The 21,886-nt window shown below is 46.6% G+C and overlaps 1 protein-coding gene across 2 annotated transcripts in view; it reads left to right on the top strand.

Annotated features, from left to right (window-relative positions):
* Positions 1 to 21,886, top strand: part of Rab27a (RAB27A, member RAS oncogene family) — a 53,617-nt gene that overhangs the window by 14,557 nt on the left and 17,174 nt on the right. Inside the window, exons 1-3 of one of the 2 annotated variants that reach the window (XM_052187811.1) lie at positions 5,999 to 6,079; positions 15,594 to 15,768; positions 21,315 to 21,400. In XM_052187811.1, the coding sequence (XP_052043771.1) occupies positions 15,616 to 15,768; positions 21,315 to 21,400 (239 nt within the window). In that variant the 5' untranslated portion in view covers positions 5,999 to 6,079; positions 15,594 to 15,615. Of the gene's footprint in view, positions 1 to 5,998; positions 6,080 to 15,593; positions 15,769 to 21,314; positions 21,401 to 21,886 lie in introns of those variants that run through there. The other variant, XM_052187810.1, reaches the window with a different exon arrangement.

The following is a 21,886-nucleotide window of genomic DNA, read 5'->3' as shown; positions in this document are numbered from 1 at the left end:
ATCCTCTACAAGGGCAGCCAGTGCTCTTAACTGTTGAGCTATCTCCCTGATCCAAAGTATTAAATTTTTAAGTATGTCTTAATCCTGACACAAATTGTGTAGGACAGAGATGAAGAAAATTTAATAAGAAACCAGCATTGGCAAAGTGTGGTGTTCCAGGCCTTTAATCCCACTACTTGGGAGGCTGAGGCAGGCAGATCTCTGTGTATTGAGGTTAGTCAGGCCTACATAGTGAGTTCCAGGCCAGTCAGGGCTGTATAGTGAGATCTTAACTCACAAAATGCAAAGCCAAAAAGAAAGAAGAAGAAAGAAAGTCAGCATCCGACTTCTGGGAAGGCACCTGTGCACAGAGCACATTGCCTGTTTCTTACTAAGAAGGTTTCCTCACCCTACATTAGCGCTACTTGCGCTGGGTACAGATGGAGCCACTGCCACCAAATGTGTGAGGACTTATGGAAACACTGTCTCAAAATAGTAGCCACCTTTGGATGGGCTGGAGAGATGGCTCAGCAGTTAGGAGCACTGACTGCTCTTCCAGAGGTCCTGAGTTCAATTCCCAGCAACCACATGGTGGCTCACAACCATCTCTAATGGCATCTGATGCCCTCTTCTGGTGTGTCTGAAGACAACTACAGTATCCTCATATACGTAAAATAAAATAAGCTTTTTAAAAAATAGTAGCCACCTTTGGTATTACCGTTAAGATCTAGGTCAGGGACATGGTTGGTTCTTCAGGGACATCACCTTTCATCAACTTAAATCTGAGCATCTTTGCAAACTAGGAGAGCCGGTTGCCATGTCAACAGCCTCCTGACCCATAGGTGACAGAGAGGAAGTGAGCCCATGGGCTTCTGCTCATCACACAGATGACTGCTATAAGGAAACTTCCACTCTGGTGCAGTCAAGACCTCTGAGACGTCTCCATGCTCTTTTCCCTCTGCTCCACACGCCGCTCAGTAAGCTTGGCTGTCTGGTGACCCGGTGCCCACTCACTGAGTGACATCATGCTGGAAGATGGCAGAACTTGTTCTAGAAGGGCACATTGACTGCGTTGAGGGACAGCTGGCTGATTGACAGCATGGCTGGGGAGGGGAAAATGAAATACAAACCAATGAAAGACACGAAAAGCAATATAGGCACCAGGGTCTGTTCCTTACAAAGGCAGGTTAGCTTTTGTGACGGTGGCTATTACTAATCATATACCCCACACCAAACAGATTTTTAAAACTTTTTAAATGTGTGTGTGTGTATGTGTGTGCATGCGTGTGTGGTGGCTCTTTGTGCCACAGCACATGTATAAAAGTGTTGATTTTTTTCTTCCTCCATGGGATTCCCAGGGTTCAAACTCAGGCCTTTAGCCATGTCTCATGGACCCAGCAAGCCATGTCACTGTCCCCACAAACCTCTTTCAGTACTTTATAGGCATTGCATAACTCAGTCCCTATAACACAATCCCATCAGCTTCCCTGTTTCACAGTATGGGATAGTGAGACAGAAAGTTGGGTAATTTTCTCAAAGTGGTAAGTTTCTGCATCAAATCCAGTCGGTCTTTCCCTAGAGCCTAGGTCTTCTGTCAGGGCAGGTACTCAATCCTGGAGGTACAGTGTGGCCCTTTTGGGATGTCTAGTATGGTGTCCTAAATCATTCAAGGAAAACAAACACATTTGATTTTGCATTAATTCATTTTAAAATCAAGATTATACACAAATATTGTTCCTCAAGACTTATAGTTAAAAAAACAAACCAGCAGGCCTCCGCCTCCAGCCGTTTCCAGCCCCTTTGTCACCCAGTCTGCTGGCTTGGCCAGCCTCACATTCGTGGGCTCTACACGACACACTTAGATCACCCTGGCCATTTCCCCTCATGTTTAAGTGTTGTAATAATTTTAGCTTTCTTTCTCTCTCTCTCTCTCTCTCTCTCTCTCTCTCTCTCTCGCTCTCTCTCGCTCTCTCTCTCTCTCTTTTTTAAAGATCAGGCACTTCTTGAGTGTGCTCAATTTTTTACCCCACCCCACTTGCTTCGGCCTCACTCGGGCCATATTTATTTCATGTATGTGAGTACACTGTCACTGTCTTCAGACACACCAGAAGAGAGCATCAGATCCCATTACAGATGGTTGTGAGCCACCATGTGATTGCTGGGAATTGAACTCTGGACCTCTGGAAGATCAGTCAGTGCTTTTTTTTTTTTTTTTCCCGAGACAGGGTTTCTCTGTGTAGCCCTGGCTGTCCTGGAACTCACTCTGTAGACCAGACTGGCCTCAAACTCAGAAATCCACCTGCCTCTACCTCCCAGAGTGGAGGCATGTGCCGTCACTGCCTGACCAGTCAGTGCTCTTAACTGAGGAGCCATCTCTCCAGCCCCCTTCTTTTTGTGTTTTTAAGATAGGTTTCTCTATGTAGCACTGGTTGTCCTAGGACTCAATTACCAGGCCAGCCTTGAAGTCAAAGAGATCCTTCCTGTGCCTCCTGGTGCTAGAATTAAAGGCATGTGTTACCGTGCCTAACCTTAGTTTTGTAATAGTTTGAAATCAGGAAGTGCAATGCCACCTTCTCTTTTGTTTGTTGTGTTGTGGTTTTTTGTTTGTTTGTTTGTTTGTTTGTTTGTTTGAGACAGAGTCTTACTACATCTCAGGCCAGGCTGAGGCTTGTGACAATCCTCTCACCTTGGGCTCTTGAGTATATGACTATAAATGTGCTTGGCTGAGGCCAGGTTCCATCTTCCTAATCAACTGCTTCCATAGGAGTGTGTGTGTGTGTGTGTGTGTGTGTGTGCAGGAGCATGTGTGTATATCTATGTATGTGTGTGTAGTGAGCATATGTGTATACTCTTTGGGGTTCTCTGCCCATAGGCTCATATCACCAACAAAGATAGATTATTCCCTTGTTATTGTTTGCAGTGCTGGGCCTCGAACTCAGGGCAAGCACTCTGCCGTGGGCTCCGTCCTCAGCTCCTCCTTTCTTACTGGGATGCTTTAGTTTCTTTCCCTTGCCTGGCTGATCCAGCTGTGACCCTCAGGACCATGCTGAAGGACAGTGGTGAGTGTGAGCATCTGTCTTGGCCTTGGTCTTGAAGAAGGTTGTCGGCTGCTCAGCACTGAGAACGATGGAGGCCGTGGCTTTGTTTCGTGTGTCCGTGGCTGCGGTGAGGGGAGTTCACCACAGCCCCTTGAGAGCTTTTGTTGTGAAAAGGTTGATCTTTGACAAACATCTTGTTGATCCATACTGCATTTGTTCTTCATTAGCTGTGTGTGTCTCACAGGTATTTATTTGGGGCTGGAGAGATTGCTCAGTAGTCAAGAGCGCTTTCTGCTCATGTCGAGAATCTGGGTTCCCTTCACATCGGGACCCTCAAAACCACTCGGAATTCTAGGAGATCTGAAACCCTCCTCTTCCCTCCACAGACACTCGCACACAAGGGATGAGCATAATGACCAAAAGACACACACATAAAAAGGTTTAAATAGTTGTTTTGGTTTTTTGTGTTAATAGTCCATAGTGCTCTGGCAAAGGACCTGGGTTCAATTCTCAGGCCCACACAGCAGCTCACAACCTCTGCGAGAGCCGGGTGGGTAAGCTCTTAACTGCAGGGTCTTCTTCCCTGGGTTTTATGGAGGAAATGCTTGTGGAAAGAACAGTTCGAGTACCGAGTACCGTAAACTGCTCAGGTCAGAGGTGTGGACACGTTTGCAGCCGGAATACCAAATAAGCGTCTAATCACGTCTAATCACGGCCATCCAGACCAGAAATAAAATTTTCAAACAGATGAGGGTGAAAGCAGGAAAGACCAATTGGAAATCAGAGAGGAGGAGAGGGAGGGGCCGCTGAGGACCCTTAATTACTGAAGACTGAGGAGAGGCAGCAGGGAGAGCAAGGTAGGCATTCTGAGGGCGAGCTGAACGTGCTGACTTTGAGGTGAGAGTGGGTGTCAGAGGAGACGCCTCCGGAGAAGGTTTTATCAGTGAATCTGAAGGGCTGGAGCAGGTGGAGGCACTGATTTATCTCTGTCAGGCCACAGGCACACGCTCTTCCTCTTCCGTCTGTTTGAATCAAGCATTGCATTTGTAGAGAAACTGCAGTTAAGAAAGCAAATGTGCTTTCTTGACAGTGAGGGCCAGTGACACTGCCCCCCAAGTCCCAGGCACAGTTAATAAGTCTGCTCTGTGTGAGAGCCTGCTGGATTGGATCTAAGAAGCCTGACCCAGGGAAATCACTTGACTGCCTGGCCCAGCCATATGACGAGCAGCTGAGACTCATTAGCCAGATTGTGGGTTTCTGTGGAGAAGCCTGATTTGGAAAGACTCTTTTCAAAAGAGTCTTTGGGAAAACTTTCCTAAGAAGGCTGTTTGGCCTTTACCATTTCTCTTTGTTGTAACGTTAGACTCAAAGTGACCTTGGAGACCAAAAGATGTGATTCTGAGTTGTCAGTTGGTGTGCTGACAACTCCAGGCTAAAGGTTTAGAAGACACAGCGGGCTCTCTCCTAACTCAGGTATGGTTTACATCTGTTCTTATTTTTTTCTTATAATGTTTTGGAGATCTGCCATGCCAACTTCCAGGCATTGAAATGCTTAATTTTGCTAGGTTTGAAAGGCCAGGCCCCTATTCCAGAGCTTGGGGCGGAGGAGGGGGGAGTTGGTACTCCAGCTTGTGAATGTATTGTCACTCAAGATCGGGGTGTTGGCAGGGATGGGTCCTCCTGAGAGTGTCAAGGGGGAATCCCTCCTGACCTCTACTCATGAGTCTGCATGTTGTCTTCCCTCTATGCATGTTGGGGACACAGTTTCCTCTGTGTGTGTTCCAATGCTTGTGCTTCTAGAGGTCAGAGGTCAACCTCAGATATCTTCCTCTATGGTTTTTCACTTTGTTTTGAGACAAGGTCTCTCATGGAGCCTGAAGCTTCTAAGTTAAGTGAGGCTGGCTGCCCAGCGCACCTCTGTCCCCAGTGCTGGGATGACAGCTGTCTGCTCCTGTGTCCACTTTTTACATGAGTTCTGGGGCTAGCACTCAGGTCTCCAAGTCTGAGAAGGCAAGCTGCCGCACCAATTCAGATTTTCTTGTCTTCCTTCCTTCCTTCCTTCCTTCCTTCCTTCCTTCCTTCCTTCCTTCCTTCCTCCCTCCCTTCCTTCCTTCCTTCTGTCCTTCCTTCCCTCTCTTTCTTTTCCTCTTTCTCTTTCTCTTTATCTCTTTTTCTCTTTTTCTCTTTCTCTCTTTCTCTCTTTCTTTCTTTCTTAAGACAGAATCTCTCTATGTAGCCCTAGCTGTCCTAGAACTGGTTTTGTGGACCACACTGGTCTCACACTCACCTACTGATCTCTTTTAACACCCAACTACCTCCATTAGAAGGCCTAGCTATGAAAGAGGTTATATCCTGAGATACTGCAAGTTAGTACTTTCCTGCAACAATTTTGAAGAAAAACAATTCAACTAGAAACAGATATGTTTGAGAAGTTTCAATATCACCAGTTAAAGATCTGGCCTTCCCAGGCTGGAGAACTGGAGAGGCGGGTCAGTAGTTAAGAGCACTGGCTGATTCTACGGAGGATCCTTACATCTGATCCACAGTTACATGCAGAGAGTGAGCCAGGGCCTAGGCTTGGAGTGGGCACTTGAAACCTCACTCCTGTGGCACACCTCCTCTAACAAGGCCACACCTCCTAATCCTTCCGAAACAGTCCACCAACTGGGAACCAGACTTTCAAATATGAGTCTATGGAGGCCATTGTCATTCAAAGGACTGTTACTTACCTGGGTTATACCACAATCAAAACATAATACAAAGATCATCTGGAATGCCTCCAAATTTGGTGTCATGCATGCAATATTTTGCCATGCAGTAGAATTAGAAACTAACAGTAACAACGAGAAAGCACACTGCAGTCTAACAGGCTGATGGAAATGAGCGGGTGGTGGTGCATTACTCTGCATAAGTGAACACCAGACACACCCAGTCTATAAACAGATGCTGATAGACAGGCAAACTGTCAGGTCTAAGAACCCACATCTACATAGGAAAGGTAGACAGAGGAGAGTCTGCCTAGACACTGTAAGGAGTGTATGCGATCAGGCCCTGTACTCTTGGTAAGTTTATTTTCTTTCTTTTGGATTCATCTATCAAAGACTATGATGTTTAGGGGTAATTAAATATGTATTGTAGAGAATAAAACAGTAGAGAGAAAGTCTAGAACACAGACTTGGTGATGGTTAATGACAGAGGCTTGGGATTCTAAGGTCCCACCCATGCTTCTGAGGAAAGGAAGTCCTGTCTTTTTCTTGTTGTTGTTGTTGTTGTTTTGGTTTGCTTTGTTTTATTTTGTTGAGACGGGATTTCTCTGTGTAGGCCTGGAACTTGCTCTGTAGACTACCAGTTTGGCTCAGACTCTCTCCTGAGTGCTGGGATAAAGATGTGCTCTATCAGACTTTCCATATCAAAGCTGGTTTTTTTTTAAATTTTAGATTTATTTCATGTGTATGAATGTTTTGTCTGGTGCTCTTAGAAGCCAGAAGAGGGTGTCAGATCCCCCGAAACTGGAATTATAGATGGTTGTGAGCCACCATGTGAGCACTGAGAATCAGCTCTGGGTCCTCTGCAAGAACAACAAAGCTCTAAGCCACGGAGCCCCTCCTCAGGCCCAGAGCTGTCCAGAACAGGTCCAGAGCTGTCCAGAACAGGTCCAGAGCTGTCCAGAACAGGTCCAGAGCTGTCCAGAACAGGTCCAGAGCTGTTTTCAATAATGTTACTCTAGAATGTCTTCCTTTCAGATAATGATTGAGAACCTAATAATCATTTTTTAAAGAATTCTATTCTAGTGGCATTTAAACATTAGATAATAGATTGATTCTCTGAATCTATTACACTGTTTTTTATTCTTCATCTTTTATAAGAACTTGATTGGTGAATGTTGAACTCTTTAGAGCTACTATGGGGTAAGCTTGTGACAAGTGCACCTTCTACTCTCTGTTACATCATGATGAACCCCAAACCAGGACAGTGTTGAGATGCTTGAGTCTGGGAGGTAATCCCCTCTCATGTGTAGTGAGGAAAAACTCTTTTATTGGAAAAGTAGAATTTCCTAGAGAGACAGCCTTGTGGGAACTTACTGAGAAGGGTTGAATGTGTGGGAGTTTGCCCAGCAGTTAGTTCACTGTGTTTCCAGGAAAGCATGTGTTGGTCGGCTGGTGGTGTAACTCTAAGGTCAGCCTTTGGGAACCAAATCGGGAGATGTGGGACAAGAGAGGGCCAAAAGACGGAGACAGCAGGTGACCTCATGGAGAGAGAGCTCAGGCTTTTGTCAGAGAGTTGCGTGAGTGTGTGTGTGGCAGGCAGATGTGTGACGAATGGAAGCCAGCTGGAAATGGGGGCCCACGGACCCGAAGAGCTTGTTTCCATGGGTGCAGACCAGCTCTGTTTAATGCGGTTGGTTAGGATGTAGCTAGTCCAGCAGAGAAGCCTTTGTGAGCATCTCTGTGCCAAGGCAACGGTGCAGCTTTTCCTTAGGGCCCAGGGGGTTAGGGTAGGAGTGCAGGGTTCAGCCCAGAGAACTTAATGCCTGCTTTGGACCTCCTGTTGAAGAAGTCAGACTTGATTACAGCGTACTGGAAACACCACTCCTTAAAAGAACACTGAAAGTAACACCCTGGTGTGTAAATGAACGGGTGCAGGAAGAGCAGGGTGCTAAATACCCAGGGCCCAGTTCCTCTATGGATGAGAAAACGGACAACGCGCATTCTCTTAAAAAGTTAGCTCTAAGTGAGACCCTTTCCTCAGTTATACTGAGGTTCTTTGTATAACTGCTTTCATTACTCAAATAGACATGTAATTGGCATCTCTCTTAGAACAAGAGAAGCAGCGTCTGGTGCATTTCCCCAGCGAATGGCCACCATTGATGTGCTTTTGCTGCGTTGGGCCGCACTTTATCACCAAGGCCCATGTGCCAAGAAGAATCTGCGCAGAATCCCCACCGGAGCTTCAGGAAGGCGTTTGTGCTGTAGAGTGTTGAGAGATTCTCTTTCCAACTCCAGGTCCTTCGAGCCCCCTGCTTTGGGTGCTGCCTCTAACAGTTCAGCCTTTAGCAGCAGGCCTGGGGGGGGGGGTGGTTGGTGGTGGTCTCCAGCTTAACTGATAACCCCCACATCTGGTAGCTTCAGAGTCAGAGGCAGATGGACTCGCAGGGAGCCTGCATCCAGGTGGCTTAGGTTGCTCCTGTATTTCCATGCTTGGAGAATGTTCTCCGACCTACGTTTGAGGAATGTGGTTTAAGTGCGGTCCTTTAGCTTGCGTGGCAAGCCCCAGGCTTACAGCCGTCCCATGGGCTTCAAGCCCTGACCTGCCTGGAGTGATGAGCAGCTCTAACAGAGTTGGTCCACCACACCCAGACTCTTTGCTGCTCACTTTACCCAGGAGGGTGTGGTGTCTGTCGCCCTGTAGAGGATCCTGGCTCTGGGCCCTGTTCTCCACTGTCTCCGTAGTCCCCACAGAAAGCAGTCACCCATTGGGAGTAGACTTTGTACTTCTTCATTTTTTTTTTTTAATCAAATTCTTGTAGACAGCCCAGCTTCAAGGTTCATTAGGAGGCGTGCTCAGCTGTGGGCAGGTGTTTCATGACAATGACATATGGCTGTGTGTGTTGTGTGGCTGCCTCTGTGTTATTTAAGGTATTACTCAGGAAGCCAATCAGTCACACCTCTACTCTACACATGGAAGGTTGTTTCCTCCTCCCATTAGACAGTATATAAAGCAAGAGGTACTTGTCACAAACCGTAAGGACTACACTCCCAGATTTTTGTAAATTTCCCAAATTTCAATATAAGTACATATTCTGATCCTCAAAGGGATTTTAGCAATAAGTGATAAATAGTGCCCCTTGAATAAGTGAAATTTGTCTTAGTCAGAGTTTCTACTCCTGTACAACCATCATGACCAAGAAACAAGTTGGAGAGGAAAGGGTTTACTCAGCGTACACATCCACATTGTTATTCATCACTAAAGGAAGTCAGGACTGGAACTCAAGCAGGCCAGGAAGCAGGAGCTGACACAGAGGCCGTGGCGGGATGTTCCTTACTGGCTTGTCCTTTGAGTCACAGACACCCGTCTTCCAGATCTACTCAGGAAAGGTCCAACGGCCTCTCCTTCCCTATCTCGCTGCAGCCCATGTTACCACTTCCTGGTGTCTGGTCAACTGCTAAGGGATGGCAATATTTTACAAATCCTCGGTGGACTTTGGAACTGACAGCGTTTACATTTTCTTCAAGCCGGTTTTCCCTCACACTGACCCTATGTGTCTTTCTAAATATCCAAGCACCGATCATATTAATGGTAAGAATAGGTTTTAGGGCCCAGGCTTAACTCGGTGGTAGAAGACTTGCCTAACACGAACAAGGCCCTAATTTGATCCCCAACACCACTAAAGAAGAGAGAGGGGAAGGGGTGTTTAAAATTAAAAGTGTCCTGCAGGCTGGGCGGGCTGGCCCTCCCCTTCAAGTCTAGCACTCAGGATTCAGAGCAGGCAGCCCTCTGAGTCTGAGGCCAGAGTGGTATGTCTATGTAGTGAGATCCTGCCAGCCAGGGCTACACAGCAAGAATCTTCCTAAACAGCCACATCAGAGCATGCGCCTTATTGCTGGGACAGGCAAGATGGCTCACTGGGTAAAGGTACTTGCTGCCACGCCTGATGAGGTGAGTTGACATCTGGAACCCACGTGGTGGAAGGAGAGAGCCAACTTTTGCATAGTGTTTCTATGACCTCCACATGTGCTCTGCACTGCTAATAAGCTGCAATGGTTGAACATGTGAATCAGTCACTTGCGTCAAATCTTTGTGCAAGTTACCTCAGTGCATAAGTCACGCCTCAGCACTTAGTAGGGTTCTTATGATGGCTGGCTTTACCTGCCAAGTTGACACAGCCCAGAATCACTTGGGAAGAGTCTCAGTGAGGGATTATGAGTCTCAAGGTAGCCCAAGAGCGAGCCTGTGCTGGGTTGGTTAACCTAGATGGCCAAGCCATCCCCTGGGTTTGAACCCTGGGCTGTATAGGGTAGGGGAAAAGTTGACCACTGAGCTAGCCTGCATGCATTTCCTCTCCACTCTTGACTGTGGATACGGTGTGACTAGCTGCTTCCAGTTCCTGCCATTGCCACTTCCCGAAATGACGGACTGCCTTCTGAAGTTGCGAGCTAAAATGTTCGTACATATACATGTATGTATGCAGTAACACTTAATGGAAAGAGAGCTAGGAGGGACTTATGGGAGGGCTTGGAGGAAAGGGAAGGGAGAGATTATAGAATTATAATCTCAAAAGCTTTTTTTAAAAAAGATTTATTTATTATATGTAAGTACACTGTAGCTGTCTTCAGACACACCAGAAGAGGGCGTCAGATCTCTTTAAGGATGATTGTGAGCCACCATGTGGGTGCTGGGATTTGAACTCATAACCTTTGGAAGAGCAGTCGGTGCTCTTACCCACTGAGCCATCTCTCCAGCCCCTCAAAAGCTTTTTAAGAAAGAAAAATAAATGACTCCGGGTTCCCCTCAGTTGCTCATCGCCAGGGTGTTTCTCAGGGGCGTCCCAGGGAAGGTCAGTGGGTGTCTCCTCAGGTTTGCAATTGAAGAGATGAGGTCATTTTCAAGCACCGGAACTGAGCCCTGTAAGGAAGAAGAGGGAGAGTTAGAATTTGGACCTATGCAGACCCTATACGGAAAGGCACTCTCTCTATGTTGGAAACCTATAGATCTAAGGATGGCAAATAAGTACAGTTACCTATGTCTGGAGCATTTGTGGCATTTCGATAGCAGCTGCCCAGCAATGCTTCCCTCTTTTTTTTCTTTATTGTTTGAGACAGTCTTCCTATGCGGCCCAGCAGCCTTTCCTGCATCAGCCTCTTGAGTCTCAGGGTTAAAGGCAGGATCTGCTGAAGCTCATCACCTCCTTTTGTCTGGACTGAAACCACTTCCTTCATTTACTCTCTGGAAAACAATTTAGCTATGTTTAGAGTTTTTGTTTATTTGTATTTTTGTTAGTTTTAGTACTAGGAATTAAACCTCAGGCCCTGAACTGCTAGACAGATGCTCTCCCCTACACTGTATCCTAGGGTTTCTTTTTTTTTAACTGTTTATTTTGAGTGGAGGTCTCACTAAATAGCCCAGGATGCCCTTTCTATCCTTCTGCCTTAGTCTGGAGTAGCCTGGATTCTCAGGCTTGCACCACCAGGTCCTGCCCTCCTCTTTTCTTTCTTTTCTTTTCTTTTTTTAAAATAAGGAAGCTCTTTGCCTCTTGGGCACTTATCTAACTAGGTTCTTGTTGAGGAAATGGGTGTTCTGTGCTTTCTATTGTTAGTCTGATGAGAATGAGGGTGGAGAGCACTTTGAGAAAATATTTGTGTAAGAAGGGAGAGGCAGAAGCCAAGTGGGTGGGAGGGTGTCCATGTTGAAGGTGTCTGGAGCTTTTGACCCTGGTGGAGGCTTTGAGGCAGTACTTCCTCCAGGAGAGCAGCGGGACTCAGACGCGAGATCCAAGGTTCCAGTGCCCTCTTAGGCACATCTTAGCTTGATGAATTAAGTAATCTTCTTAATGTAGATGAGGAGGTTCTGGGCATTTCCTTGCAGTTGTGTGACTCTCAGGCTGTTAGATGACACTGAATCCCCGGGATTCCACCAACAACACGTCTTTCCATCCTCAGGACAGTTGTGTGACGTGTTGTGTCATCACTGTTCTCTTTTCTTTGAAGATCTTAGAATTTTTTTGTTTCTGTGTGTATGGGTTTGTGCCTGCATGCAGTGTCTGAAGTAGCCAGAAGAGGGCATCAGATCCTAGGGCTGCATTTACAGTGGCCACGAGGGACAGATGTGAGCGGGCGCTGGGAACCAAACCCAGGTCCTCTGTTAGAGCAGCAGGTGTTCTTAACTAGCAAGCCGTCTCGATAACCCCTAGGGTTTAATTAAAAAAAAAAAAAGCAAACCAACCAAGCAAACAAAAGCACAGTCAGTATGGTGGCACAGTTCCAGGAAGCAGAAGGAGGCAGATCTATGAGTTTGAAACTAGCCTGTAAGGGCTACACAGAGACACCCTCTCTTCAAAACAAAACAAAACAAAAAAGCAAGATCATCAATAAAAAAATTGTCTGGCCAAGCAATGGGGGCACAGGCTTTTAATCCCAGCACTCAGGAGGCAAGTGGATATCTTAAGTTTGAAGCCAGCCTGATCTACAGAGTGAGTCCTGGGACAGCTAAGGCTGCCCAGAGAAACCCTATCTCCAAAAAAACCAAAATCAAAAATCTGATTGTAATTTAAAAAAAAAAAAAAAAAAAAAGCAAAAGCACATAACTGCTCAGCTTTTCCCAAGTTAACAGGAAGAACAGATCAAACAGGCACAGGGCCTTTGTCTGTCACCCCAATGCGGAACTAGAGCCCCTTTGCTCCCATTTGGAGCTGACTGGAGCGTCTCTGGCTCTGTTTTCAAGTCTAGCTCCTGTTTCTGTGTAACATGAAGGCAGGCTCTATCCTCATGTGGTCCTCATCTAGAGAGCTCCTTCTTCCCGTGTCCCGTGTCTGCAAGAAGAAACTGAACACAGACAGCCGCCCCTCAGTAAGGTGTCACCCTTTACATCCTGCAAACAGAACTGTAAATGTTTGTAGAGGCTCTGCCCTTATCCACAGGGCCAGTCCTATCGGCAATATGAGGTCACAGGTCTGCGCTAGCGCTGTCTGAGGACGTTCACTCCTGTAGCTTGAGGGGCTGAGGATTTTGGGTTTTTTGTTTTTGTTTTTGTGTTTTTTTGGTTTTGGTTTTTTGGAGGCAGGGTTTCTCTGTATATCCCTGGCTGTCCTGGAACTCACTCTGTAGACCAGGCTGGCCTCGAACTCAGAAATCCACCTGCCTCTGCCTCCCAGAGTGCTGGGATTACAGGCATGCGCCACCACTACCACCCGGCGGATTTGGGGTTTTTAATTTACCAAGTTGAAGCATCAGGCAAGGATAGAGGATGTGAGCTTGAAGCTTGAAGATCCTTGCTTGTGCTCTATTCATTCCTGCATACAGGAAGCACTTAGTGTTGAGCCTAGGACCTGACAAGCAGCTCGGGGCCACCTTCTAATGTGCAATGGATGGGTGGACCCCGCCTTTCACAGGCAGGAAGAGGTGGCTCAGTGAGGGGGACAGAAGGTCATTGTTCTGATTGTCAGGGACAATCAGGATTTGTTAGCATTTGATGTGTGAAATAAGGGTACACTGGGCTTTCCTGGAGAGAGAAGAGGGGGCAGGGGATGTGCAGCCCTGGCTGGCCTGGAATGCTATATAGACCAACATAGGCTGACTTGACTTCACAGAAATCTGCCGGGCTCTGCAGATCAGAAGTGTGTCCTCCCTGCCCCCACAGCTCCCCCCATACCTGCAGAGAGACTCGCTTCTCTTTGGCTTGGAACCATGTGCTGAATCTGTTAAGGTAAAAGCAGATCCTGAAAGCTGCTCAGGGGAGAAAAGCCACGCTGGGTGGGCATTGCTGGGGACGAGGACATTTTCTCCTTTGTGGCGGAATTTGTTTCAGTTGCTCTTGAAGAATTTTGAGCCACTTCCTGTTAGAAAACCCAGGTGGAGGTGGATTGAGCCGCGGGTTACGGTTTCTACTCCACTCTGGAACCCACCTCTGAGAGAGCGTGACAGCTAGGCAGTCTGACCAGTGCATAGGAAATGATAACAGTGCATACAAAAGCCGTCAGACCCATCTGACCTGTGAGTTAGAACTGTCGTTGTTTTGTCTTTTTCCCTCTTCCTCCTCCTCCTCCGCCCCCCCCCCCCCATTCCTTCTCCTTCTTTTATGGTTTTTCAAGACAGGGTTTCTCTGTGTAGCCCTGGCTCCTTGAACTAACTCTGAAGACCAGACTGGCTTTGAACCCAGAGATCTGACTGTCTCTGCCTCCCAAGTGCTGAGTTTAAAAGTATGTGTCACCAGTCTTGGTGTGTGTATGTGTAGTGTGTGTGTATGTGTGTGTACATATGTATATGTGTGTGTGTGTGTGTGTACGTGTGCATATGGAGGTCAGAGGTTGGTGTTAGATGTCTTTCTCCAGCCCTCTGTACCTTATCTTTTGAGACAGGATCTCTCACTGACTCTGGAGCTCACCAGTCAACTAGACTGGCAGGCCAGATCAGCCTATCCCCGTAGTGTGATTGGGTTAGGGATGGACCTGCCTTTTCACAAGGGTGCTAGGGAATCAGAACTCAAGGCCCTCACCCTTGGACAGTAAGTGCTTTATGGACTGATCCATTTCCCATGAGCATAAAAATGAGTAAAACAAATGAAATTATTTAAAGTTCAAGTGGAATGAGAGACCAGCATCTAGCGCTGAAAAGATGACCTGCAGTCACTGAGCGGTGGGAGTCACTACTTATGCCCCGTCCCACCAGTCCCACCCACACCATCTGTCTCTGTCTGCACATTTTCTCATTGAGACAACTTTGAACTCAGGCTGGCCTCGAACTCAGGCCCCTCCTGTACCCCTTGCAGGTACTGGGGTCACAGGCATGTACCCTTGTGTGTTATGCTCTCCCCTTCTTGTGCTTTTCTTTTCTCATTTACTTTTTTTCTTATCTTATTGGAGACAATCTCATCATGTAGCCCTGGTTGAGTGAGAACTCACTATATAGACCAGGATAGCCCCAAAGTCATGGGCAATCCTGTTCCGGATTGATAGGATTGCAGGTCTGCACCACCACACCCACCTGCCCCTTCTTTGGTTCACCAGCTTTTGTTTTATGTCGTCTGCCATGACTGGTTAACTGTCCTACTGACATTCCCACTTAGGAGTTTCCTTCTTTATAATTCTACCATCGAGTTCAGGAAAGCCAGAGCTACACAGAGAAACCTCGGCTCAAAAAACCACCCCACCAAAAAAAAAAACAAAAAACAAAAAACCACCACCACTAACAACAACAAAACCCCAAAAACAAAACCTCAAGCCCTTAACTGTTACTCACGTTTCCAAGAGCATCTCACCTACCAATTGTTAGGTTCTTGGGGACAGTGAACTTTTCATTACCTTCCCTCCCGGAGCCCTAGACCAGGCTGTCACACAGAAGCACTGTGGAAAGCCAGGCATGGCGGTGCTTCCTGTCTGTAATCCAAGCACTCGGGAGGTGGAGGCAGGAAGATCAGGAGTTCTAGACCAACCTGACGTACCTGAGACCTCCCTCAAAAAGAAACAGAAATCGCCAACAGTCAGACAGATGGTCAAAACCCCCAACAAAGCATGCAAATACTCATTGTTCAGAATAGCAATGATAATAATAATTAATAATAATAATAATAGAAAAGTCTAATATTTTCTTAATTAAAAATGTGTGTGTGTGTGTGTGTGAGAGAGAGAGAGAGAGAGAGAGAGAGAGAGCACTCACAGGCACGCATGCATGCTCACATACCATGGCATGCATATATCAGCAGACAACCTTGTAGCTTTGCTTCACTCTACCTTTCCGTGGTTCCAGGGACAGCACAGGTCATCAGCCTTGCATGACTAGTGCTCTGCCCACTGAACCATCCCACCAGCTCTAATTCTAGTATTTCTGGTAGACTTTACTAACCCTGTTTCTTTGTGTCTTACAGGTGAAGGACAGAGGCCTCCATCATGTCGGATGGAGATTATGATTACCTCATCAAGTTTCTGGCCTTGGGAGACTCTGGAGTAGGGAAGACCAGTGTACTTTACCAGTACACTGATGGGAAATTCAACTCCAAATTCATCACCACAGTGGGCATTGATTTCAGGGAAAAGAGAGTGGTAAGTTCTGCACCCTTCATAAGAATCTAATCTGAAGTCAACAAATCAACGAAATTTAAGAAGCCAATGGTTGGGGCCTAAAACTACAGTACATAAGAAAGTGTGGCTAGGTGTGGTATCCGCGCCTTTATCCCAGCATGCTGGAGGCAAGAGGCAGCAGACTCTGAGTTTGAGAGCAGCCAGGCCTGTATAGCAAACAAACAAATGAAAAAACAAACAAGTATGCTGTGCTCGGGACACTTCATATAAAACACTTTGGGCTCGATTAAAGTCCATATTACTTTTTTCTTTAAAAAAAACAAACAAACAAAACAAAAACTTATTTTGGGGGCTGGAGAGATGGCTCAGAGGTTAAGAGCACTGACTGCTCTTCCAGAGGTCCTGAGTTCAATTTCCAGCAACCACATGGTGGTTCACAACCATCTGTAATGGGATCTGATGCCCTCTTCTGGTGTGCCTGAAAACAGCTACAGTGTACTCACATACATAAAATAAATAAATCTTAAAAAAAAAAAAAAAAGAAAAGAAAAGAAAAAAACAATTTAAAAAAAAACTTATTTTTAAATCAGGTATATGTGTATGTCTCTGTGAGTATATAGTTACACTCTCCCTGACCCTCCCGTGTGTGTGTTTGTGTGTGTGTGTGTGTGTATGTGTGTGTATACACCCATGGAGGCTAGAGGTGTTGGATCCGCTGGAGCTGGAGTTACAGGTGTTTGTGAACCACCTAATGTAGGTGCTTGGAATCAAACCTGGGTCCTCTGCTCTTAACCACTGAACCACGTCTCCAGTCCCTGTAGAGAACATTTCTATTAGCATCTCCCCTTGCTTCCCTTCTGGCTTATATATCTCTTTCTGAATACCACAGAACAATCTGTCTACCTTTGCCGTGAAGTCCATCAGCCATCCTGCCCCTTCTGGTCCCGATGGCTGGGCTGGGCCTCGCAATGTCTCTTACATTGGCATTGTCTCCTCCTTAACCGCAGCTCCCCTACCTGAAGCCCACAACTCCACATGAAACACTGTGTGCCAGGAGGGCAACAGGATGGCAGTGTGGGTGCTCCCAGTGATGCAGTGTGCTGCAGAATGGTGGTAGGAACGTGTGTGTGTGTGTGTGTGTGTGTGTGTGTGTGTGTGTGTGTGTACTCTAGGAGTGCAGGGTCTTCCTATGGGGGGAGAGAGAGGCAGGCGGTTGGAACACAAGGAGAGACAAGGAGCTTCCATGAATGGTGGTGTTTGAAGAACCCAGTTATGGTGCTACTGGTAGGTCACATAAGGCTGAAGCCAAAGAGCCTTCAGCACGCGTATTCTGTCAGGGAAGCTGCACGGTCCCCAGCTTCTAAGACAGAACAAGTCAGTCCTTTAACCCACCATAGGCCCTTTCTACTGCCAGCCTTATTTTATCCCTTTAGGGACCTTCTATGTAGCCCAGGCTAACCTTGAACTGTCATTCCTCCTGCCTCAGACTCAAAAGTTACAAGCATGTGCCATCATTCCCAGCAACCAGAGAACCCGACAGACACTTAGACTCACTGGTAGAGATGAGAGCCCTAAGATGCCGATGGTCCCATAACTGGCGGAGTCATTACACAGTCAGTTTTCTGTCTCAGGGTTTAACCACATGGAGCCACCAGCTTTATTCTGCGCGCTGTGCAGTTAAGTCTAGGATGACAGATGTGAGTCACTGGCCCCATGTGGCCTTTCTAGCTTCTCTCTGTCTGAGTCTCTGTCTTTCTCTCCCTCTCTCTTTCCTGTTCCCTGGCCCATGTGCAGATTTTCTCTTGGCATTATTCTGAACGACACAGTTGCAATAACTTCAACCCACAGTGATTCTGGGAGTGTTTGTAGGTTTTGGTGTCACACACTAGAGCTGACTGTGTGTATGTGATTGTTTTTGCTAGTTACTTCTTGCCTTGTGACCCAGATTGTTTTGGGCATGGAGTTCTGAGGGTTGAAGTCAGGGCCTTGTGTATGCTGGGTGTTCCGCCATGGAGGGACAACTCCAGCTCTTCCCTTTGTTCTAAAGCAGATTGGCTGATGTATAATTCTCAACAGGTAAAATCCGTCCATTTAAAGTGTAGAACTCAGCAGATTTTTTTCTAGCATATCCATGGTAGCATATTCATGTGATGTCACCATCACAGCTAATTGCTTGCATATTTCTTTGTTGATTTACTTAGGTTTTTCAGATTGATTTATTCTTGTTTTATGTGCATAAATGTTTGCCTGTATGATGCACACACACACACACACACACACACACACCACATATGTGCCTGGAACCCACAAAAGCCAGAAGAAGGTATCACATTCCCTGGACCTGGAGTTGTAAATGTTTATGGGCCAGCACGTGGGTACTGGGAACCTACCCTAGGTCCTCTACAGGAGCAGCCAGTGCTCTTAACCACTGAGGTGCCCTCTAGCTCGACTTGTTTAGTTTTTAGAGAGGGTCTCATGCAGCTGAGGCTACTTTGAACTAATCCCCTCCTTTATCATTGGGGTTATAAGTATGTGCCACCAGCAACTATTTAGTTTTAGAACTGCTTTTTTCTTTTGAGACAAGGTCTTACCATGTAGTAACTGTCTGCTGTGTAGACCGGGGTGGTCTTGAACTCACAGAGATCCAAGTGTTGGAACTAAAGGTCTTCACCACCATGCCCAGCATGAACATTTTTATTATCACAAAAATAAACCCCTATAACCCCATTGCCTATCTCTCCTCCTTCCAACTACTGTGAAAATCCCTGGAGCTGCCTAATTTGGTATCTGCTGCATACAAGGCCTTTTGTGTCTGTCTTCTTAGACTTAGCATGTCTCGAGCTTCATCTGTATTGTAACAAGTGTCAGACAGAATCATTTTAAAATGTTTACTTTATTTTTATTCTGCTTATGTGAGAGCAGGGAGGGTTGGGTACCTGCAGAGGCCAGAAGGCGGCACTGAATCCCCTGGGGAATGGAGCTACAGTTACTGCGGTTACTGTGGTTACTACGTTATGAACTGCCTGTTGCGGGCATTGGGAAGGGAACTCAGGTCCTTTCCCAAAAGGCCCAGAGCGCTCTCATGTATGGAGCCATCTCTCTAACCCTTGTATGCATTGGTTCACAGCAGAATAATATTCCACTGTGCTAACATGCCACCTGTATCTGTTCTGGTGGAGATTTTCATGGTTTCTCTTTTAGCTGTGAAAATGATACTTCTGTAAATATTCACTTTTCCTGTGGCGTAGGTTTCATTTTCATTGGTTTAGTTTTATGAAACAAAGCTGGAGTTTGGATGTAGATTTAAGCATGGGCATGAGAAGGGAGGGAGAAAAGACCGGTGCTGAGGACAAGGACAGTGACTTAGAGGCGCGGGTAGAGGGAGCCACTCTTTAGGGTCTTAACAATAAGTGCCACGCCTGACTGGTGGCTTCTGAACTCACACAGCTCCAAGGGCTTCTGAAAAAAAAACAAAAAAAACCCCAAAAACCAAAACTCCTATTTTTCTTAGTAAGAAACCAGTGGGTAGTTCCCAAGGTGTTCTGGTCAGGATTACAGACCGATGAACAAAACCACAGGCCACGAGGGTGGAATCTCTACTCTTTGAGGTCACAAGGAACTTAAGACCTAAGTTTTGACCATAAGAAAGGTTTGTAATCTTGTTTGTGAAGTTCTCCAGAAACTGCGGGTTTATAGTGGGAAGGAGTAAGGCTAACCTCAGGATCCTGTATGCCGAGGCCTTAAACCTGGTTCCTTGCTATTTTAACATTAGTCTTAGGAATATTTGCATATGAAAGAAATATTCCCTCTATACAGCAAATCTCATTAATGATTAGATTTTTGGGTTTTTTTTTTTTGTTTTTTGCTTTTTTTTGTTTTTTTGGATTTGGTTTTTTTCCGAAACAGGGTTTCTCTGTGTAGCCCTGGCTGTCCTAGAACTCACTCTGTAGACCAGATTGGCCTCGAACTCAGAAATCCGCCTGCTTCTGCCTCCCAAGTGCTGGGATTACAGGTGTGCACCACCACCTACGGGTAATGATTGGGTTTTTGTTTGTTTTTCAAGACAGGGTTTCTCTGGTTGTCCTGGAGTTCACTCTGTAGACCAGGCTGGTCTCAAACTCACAGACACCTGCTTGTCTCTGCTCCCCCCCACCCAAGTGCTGGAATTAAAGGCATGTGCCACTACTGCCCAGCTCTTTTTTTTTTTTTTTTTTGATTTTTTTGAGACAGGATTTTTCTGTATAGCCCTGGCTATCCTGGAACTCGATCTGTAGACCAGGCTGGCCTGTAGCTCAGAGATTCACCTGCCTCTGGCTTCAAGGGCTGGGATTAAAGGCATGTGCCACCACTGCCCAGCTATTTTTGTTTTAAGTTTATTTTAAGTTTATGCTAGAGAGTAGACATTTATTAGCCAAAATCGGTATTGCTGCCCCTGGAAGCCAGCTGTGTCTGTTAAATAACTATAGGGACAGCTGTTGACGAATTCACCAGGTCTGGGACTTTTCTCATGAGCAGGCTTTGGGTGAGGACGGGCCCTGGAATGGAGCGCCCTTGGAAGCTGTCTGACAAGTCTCCAAACCTGCTCTGCAGTGGCTGCCTGCCTGCAGGCTGAGGTTCTGTAGGCTGGCATGCTGGCACATTTGTTGTTGTTTTGTTGTGTGGTAGTGTGGTATGTGGTGCCTAGGATCACACCCGGAGTCACATTTAGAGTAAGGCAGGGCTGTCCCACTGAACGACTGAGCCACACCACCAGCCTCCGTCTTTAACACCTCCCCCACCCCACCCGAAGATAGAGACTCACTGTGTAGCCCTAGCTGGCCTGGAGCCTGCTTTTAGTTCCTGGCATGTCCTGCCTCCTGAGAACGGGGACAGAAGTGCCCATGTATAAAGCCATCAGGTTTTGTAGTTATTTAATTATTTGTTGTATATGTGTGTGCACGTGTGCCGTAGTTCATGTATAGAAGTCAGAAGACAACTTGTGGGATTGGCTCTCTCCATCATGTGGGTTCTAGGGATTGAACTCGGGCCACCATGGAACTCCTGCCAAGCACGTTTGCCTGCTGAGTTATCTCCGGGGTCTCTGTAAAATCATTTCCAGGGCACTTTCTAAAGATAACATAAAAGCCACCGAAAGTCAGTGTTTTTAGAAATAAAATAAATCATTTTTATTAATTTTGGTGTTTCGGAGATAGGAACTCATCCATTCTTGGCTGGCCTCAAATTCAATCTGATATCTAGCTGAGAGTGAGTGACCTTTTCATCTTCGGTCTCCCCTCCCAAGTGCTGGGACTGCAGGCATGGACCACCACGCCTGCCTTTACGGCACAGGGGACAGACTCTGGAGCTTCGTGGGCGCTAGGCAAGACTGAAGTGCACCCCAGCTGGGTCTCAGTCGGGGGCACCATGGCTCAAGTGTGGTTACTGCACCAAAGTCTAAACCTGGTTGTATTTAGGGACTCGATTCTCCTGAGAAGTCTAAATGCTTTGGGGTTTTGTGATGCATAGAAAGTCAAGAAGAGCCCACTGGTCTCAGAATTTCTAGGTCTTTCTTTGCTTTGCTGTTTTAGGTGTACAGAGCTAATGGACCAGATGGAGCTGTGGGCCGAGGCCAGAGAATCCACCTGCAGTTATGGGACACGGCGGGGCAGGAGAGGTATGTCTTCTCATCCATCCACACTGACCTGAGCAGGCAAAGGCAGCCAACTGGCTCATCTGCACCTGGTAAGATGAGCTGCCAGATTCGTGTGTTGGCAGCGAGGTGATGGTGACAGGCACATTTTTTCCAAGGTCAAAGGAGAAGTAAATCCTAACTTTAACCCTTCGTACTTGGGACTCAATCTTTCTCCCGCTTCAGGCTCTAGTCTCCTCCCCAACGTGGTCTGCTCTCCGGTAAGGGAGTCCCAAGGCTGCTTGTTTAGTTCTTATCTGTTGCTGAGGCCTGGTGGAACGTCCGGTTGGGATGAATTAATCTGGCCAGAGGTTACTTGATTAAAATAAACCACATGACATTTTGGTGCAAGGTTGCTTTCAGTCAACTACTGCCTCTGATTTCTCTCGGTCTTCTGGAAGTGTGTGTGTGTGTGTGTGTGTGTGTGTGTGCTGTTCTCCTGTGGGTATGCATACACGTGTGTGATGTGAG

Source organism: Apodemus sylvaticus, chromosome 7, assembly GCF_947179515.1.
Source record: "Apodemus sylvaticus chromosome 7, mApoSyl1.1, whole genome shotgun sequence".
Lineage (NCBI taxonomy): Eukaryota > Metazoa > Chordata > Mammalia > Rodentia > Muridae > Apodemus > Apodemus sylvaticus.
The sequence above is the reverse complement of the archived record's forward strand: the minus strand, read 5'-3'. Positions and strand labels throughout refer to the sequence as shown.